This window comes from Petaurus breviceps, unplaced genomic scaffold, assembly GCF_028583685.1.
Source record: "Petaurus breviceps papuanus isolate PSGF00001 unplaced genomic scaffold, PetGlider_PUasm1.0 140, whole genome shotgun sequence".
In the NCBI taxonomy this organism is placed as follows: domain Eukaryota; kingdom Metazoa; phylum Chordata; class Mammalia; order Diprotodontia; family Petauridae; genus Petaurus; species Petaurus breviceps.
In genome coordinates this window covers 49,934,100-49,938,699 of record NW_027185698.1, presented here as the reverse complement: position 1 = coordinate 49,938,699, position 4,600 = coordinate 49,934,100, and the positions used below count along the sequence as shown (strand labels likewise).

The 4,600-nt window shown below is 48.9% G+C and overlaps 1 protein-coding gene across 1 annotated transcript in view; it reads right to left on the bottom strand.

The window, feature by feature from the left end:
- Window positions 1-4,600, bottom strand: part of CPLX1 (complexin 1) — a 102,204-nt gene that overhangs the window by 96,563 nt on the left and 1,041 nt on the right. The window contains exon 2 of the mRNA XM_069072564.1: window positions 1,507-1,616. Within this exon, the coding sequence (XP_068928665.1) occupies window positions 1,507-1,537 (31 nt within the window). The 5' untranslated portion in view covers window positions 1,538-1,616. The remainder of the gene's footprint in view (window positions 1-1,506; window positions 1,617-4,600) is intronic.

The following is a 4,600-nucleotide window of genomic DNA, read 5'->3' as shown; positions in this document are numbered from 1 at the left end:
GGGGGTTGGAAAAGGAAATAGTCTGTAAGGGAGGATGGTTATGGTGTATGTACTGGGGACTTACTGAGATAATACATTTACAAGGGTGCCCTCCAATATAACCATGTACTAATATATATAAAATAATGTCAAAATAATAAATTTACAACCAAAATAAAGAAAAAGTTTAAAATGAGACAATTCTCTTCTTCCATTACAAAGAAGGGGTTTTTTCCCCCTTTAAGGTTAAAAATGTAATTTTGAGGTCCAGAGGCAGCTGACCTTTTGTCATTATGTTAATCTGCTTGTGTGAGGAACTGGGAGAGGGAGAGCTGTATTTCAAAGGCCTCTGTCTTGACTTTTCCTGAGTCCCTGAGCCCGGAGAAACAATTCAGCTCTCACTTTCTTAAAATCCTTCGGGAGTTTTGCTAGGAAAGGGGGAGAGGTGAGCAAACACCATGGGAACCCAGAGATGCCACTGAGTCACAGAGCCTGGGGTACAATTCATCTTCAGAAAATCCTGGAATTTGTAAGCAAAGGGTGGGATTGAGAGAGCAAACCCCATGGGACCTGGAGATGCTACCAGCCCGCAACTAGTGATGACCCGAAACATTCTCTTTCTGGGAAAAGTGTATGGAACAGCTAACCGATCTTTCTAGAGGACTATAATAACCAGACCATAGCCTTGTCCTTCCCCCATGTAGCCATAGCCTGAGGTAAGGGCCCTATAGGCCCACTCCTCTCATTTCTTTCTCTCCTAAACAGTTAGCGCATCTATCATTGCTTAGTCTGGCAGTTCGAGCCTTACCCAGTCTTCCTCCGTCCCAGATCAACCCTTCCACCCCACCCCCAAACCTGTGAAGGGGGTTGCCCTTCATCATAGACTTGGCTGTCTATTGTTCTCACCACCCCTCAATTCACACATGCTTTCAAACACACTTTCATATACTCCCCAAACTTTCCTTTCCTATTATCCTACTCCCACCCCTTCCCACTGCATAGACACTGATAAAAGGAAGCCAAGAGATGTCAGGACATGCTCCATCACTGCCTCTTCCTTGTTGTAAATGGCTCAGGGAGTGTCTGTCTTCCCATCATCTCTGCACAGTACAGGTCAAAGAAGGCTTTTGTGTCAGTATTTATTCCAAATATGAGGCAGACCCAGCTGGATTACAATGAGAGACTATAGTCACAAGTATAAACTTTCATAGGCAGGTGTCAGTGGGAGCGCCTGTCAATGCAGTGTGACAAATAGCATGAGAAGGTTGAGATTAGTGTGTCAGTGAACAGTAACAAAACAACATGGAAGTAATTTGGAGTGTGCTGGTGGTGTACTCTAATAAAAGGTGGGAGGGTGTGAATGTTTGTACCAATACATCATAATCAAAAAGGTCTGTGTTTGAGTATAAGAGTGCCCCAAAAGGAGAGAGAGACAGAGAGACAGAGAGAGGAGGGACAGAGATGCTTGACCAACTGTTCAGGAGAAAATAAGCACAGACCAGGGGTGTTCAAATTGGTCCCCCTTACCTCCCAGAGCTTGCTTCATAACGAAGTCCATGGTGATGGCTTTGATCCCGTATGAGGCTGGTTCAGACTTTACATGCAAGTTTCACAGGTCACTGGTCCTGGATTGTATCCTGTGAGGAGCGAGGAGGCAATCAAAAAAGGAAGGGGATGGATGACATGGGTGGATACACCAGATTTTCTTTCTTTCATTTTCTTTCTTTCTGGGTTCTATATGTGATGATGAGGTGATGGTACAAACCTAAAACTGGAGTGAAAACTGTTTCCCTCTCTACTTTGGCAGGGAGGGGAAGGGTTCTAGTTAGCTAGTGATTACAAAGTAATATGAATAAAGGACAAAACTTGTCACACCATTTCTGATTGGCTCAGAAGTCCCCTAGCATTGTTGAATGGACCAATTTACAGTGCTGGGGAGGAACTCTTTAGTAATCACAAAGGATTTGGACCTAAAAGGATTTACATGGAACCAAGCTAGACCTGGGAAGCTAACATTCAGTAGAATAGTAAAGGAATTTTAAGGGTTACCTAATCTGGGAGGGAGTGGATTTCTTTGGAGCAGGGGAGGGAGAGGAGGCTATGATCTATGATTTTTAGATTAAAGGATTTGTCCACAATAACATAGTGTGGGCCAGACTAGAACCCACACCTTTTTGACAGCCAGGTTAATAAACTATCCCACTACACCATCCTGCCTTTATATGCCCGTCTAATGATATTCCCTTGTTATTGTAGAATCCATTTACTCTCTTTTCCCAGTGAATAAAACCTTTGAAAACTCAATACTAGGGTGTGTATCACAAAGGGACAAAGAGAAAGAGGGAGCAGATATCTAGACTGGTATTCAGTGATCTTAGCAGCAGCCGAAGGGAAGAAGTAATTAGGAATCAGGGTAATTAAGGAGTGTCAAACCTGAGCTTAGAGAGGCCAGAAACCTTTAGAGGTTGCAAAGGAGGAAGAGGGAGCCTAAAGTGCCGGGAGAGAGTGGAGCAGGGAACAGTGAAGGTTTAGAAAATAGAAAAAGGATAAAACCCTGGAGTCAAGGACAAAGGTCATCTAACTTCCGCCTGGTTAACTGATCCAGACAAAGCTGGGAAGTCAGATGTCTAGCTTGAGATCCATTCCCTCCGGCTCTGTCACTAAGCGAACGAACAGGCTCAGGGACATGGTAAAGAGTTGTCAGTCAGCTACCGGTTGGCCACTGGGGTCGCTGTTTGTTGCGGGTTGGAGAGCAGGTTAAGGCATGCACTTCATTTTGACATACTAATTTGTCTCCATGGGCTTGGACAAGTCGGAGAGGTGGGCATCAATGGCAGACTCTGGTTTGGGGAATCAGAAAGAAGAGGTCACTGGGGAGGGGTTTCTCTGCCTAGGGGGTACAGTATCTAAGGATCATAGGATCATAGATTCTTTAGAAGTCATCTAACCAAATTCCTCATTTTTCAGATACGGAAACAGACTGAAATAAGTTAATTCACGTGCCCAAGGTCAAAATAGGTAGTAAGTGGAAGAGTCAGGATTCAAACCATGTTGCTCTAACTCCAAATCCAGAGTTTTGGGGGCAGAGTGGACAAGTGGAATCACTCGACGAACTCTGGTTTGGGGCTAAGGAAGAAAAGGTCACTCACTAACCTCTGGTTTGGGAGCAGGCAGAAGAGGACGGTGGGCTCAGGTTTGGTGGGGAGGGATGAGAGGAGTTCGGGCACTCAAGAGTTCTGGTTTAGGTGATTAGAAAGGAGGAGGACCGCTCGTGGAGGCCGAGGGAAGAAGGGTATTCTGAGGAGCCCTGGGCGGGGCGGGACTAGCCGAGGGGCGGGAGTGGGGCTTCTCAATGCTGCAGAAACTACCCGCAAGATCGGGTTCATTGAATGTCAATTTTCCTGAAAGGCCCTTTGGCTTCAGAAGCGTGTTCTATCCTTCAGGTTCATTGATTAGGGAATTGAACTGAGGGAGGAAACTTTGGGGCGGGGGCTGCGCAGGGAGCGAGGAGCGCGCGCCCGCTTGACAGAGGCGGCAGCGAGCAGGGAGGAAGTGCCGAAAGGGGCGTTTGAAGGTGACTCGCGCTGCGCTTGGGGAAACGCAGCGGGTTCCGGAAGCTCTAGGGTCGTTCAGTCTCCAGGGCGATCTGGGGAGCCGAGTTATAGGCCAGGGCTGGGGCAAGCTCCAGGCCCGAGTACCAGGACTGGTGGGCAGCACATGTTGGCGACCCTCTCCCCAAACGTGGGCGTTAGAGTCCTGGGAAGTACGGACTCCCAGTCGCCCCACCCAGGCGTCCCCTTCACTGAAGCTCACCGCCTCACTCTGGGGCTATGTGCTGGAGGAGGGGGAGGTATAGCGGGCTGGGGGCGCAGTAATGGGGTCTACATCCTCCCGGGTTAGGGGCGGGTGCGGTCGTAGAATCCCAACACCTCCGAGATTAGCCTCTGCTGCCCAGTCTCTGCAGACTGCCTCTTCCTGCTCTGACCCTGCCTTTGTCCTGACGCTGTTCCAAACTCTACCCAACCAACTCTTCCTTGACCCGGCTCCTATATGGTCCCCGTCCTTGTGTTCCTGCCTCTCTCCAATCTGGCTGGCAGACCCCAACCTCTAGATGTGTGTGCTTGGGGCATGTAAGTATTACTGGGGCGGCTTCCCTCCTGCAGAGACTTCCCTAAGGGAGAAGGAAGGAATGGGAGATTGGCTGAACGGGAGCCCCCTGCAGTCGCATCCCCACACCAGCCAACATAGAACCGCGGGGACAGAAGCGGACCGCAGCGCGCTCTGGCTCACGCTCGCGCACACGCACGCGCGCTACAGAGGCACACGTGCGCGCGCACACACAGACGCGTGCCCTATACTGCAGTCCAGTATTTTTCTTCCAAACTTCTCCGATCCCGCTGCTTTCATGTCCTCCAGGAAGCAGAGAAACCCGCGAATAACCACCTCCAAACAAAGCTCTCGACTGAGCTTCTTGGTCCAGGGACTGATGATCTGCTTGGCACAAACGACCCCCAAGTCCCCTCCCCCCAAAAAATAATAAGACAAAAACATACTGCCCAAACAGAGCAAACCAGAACGGATATTGTTCATATTTCGCTCAACATATTTCCACCCCACCTTC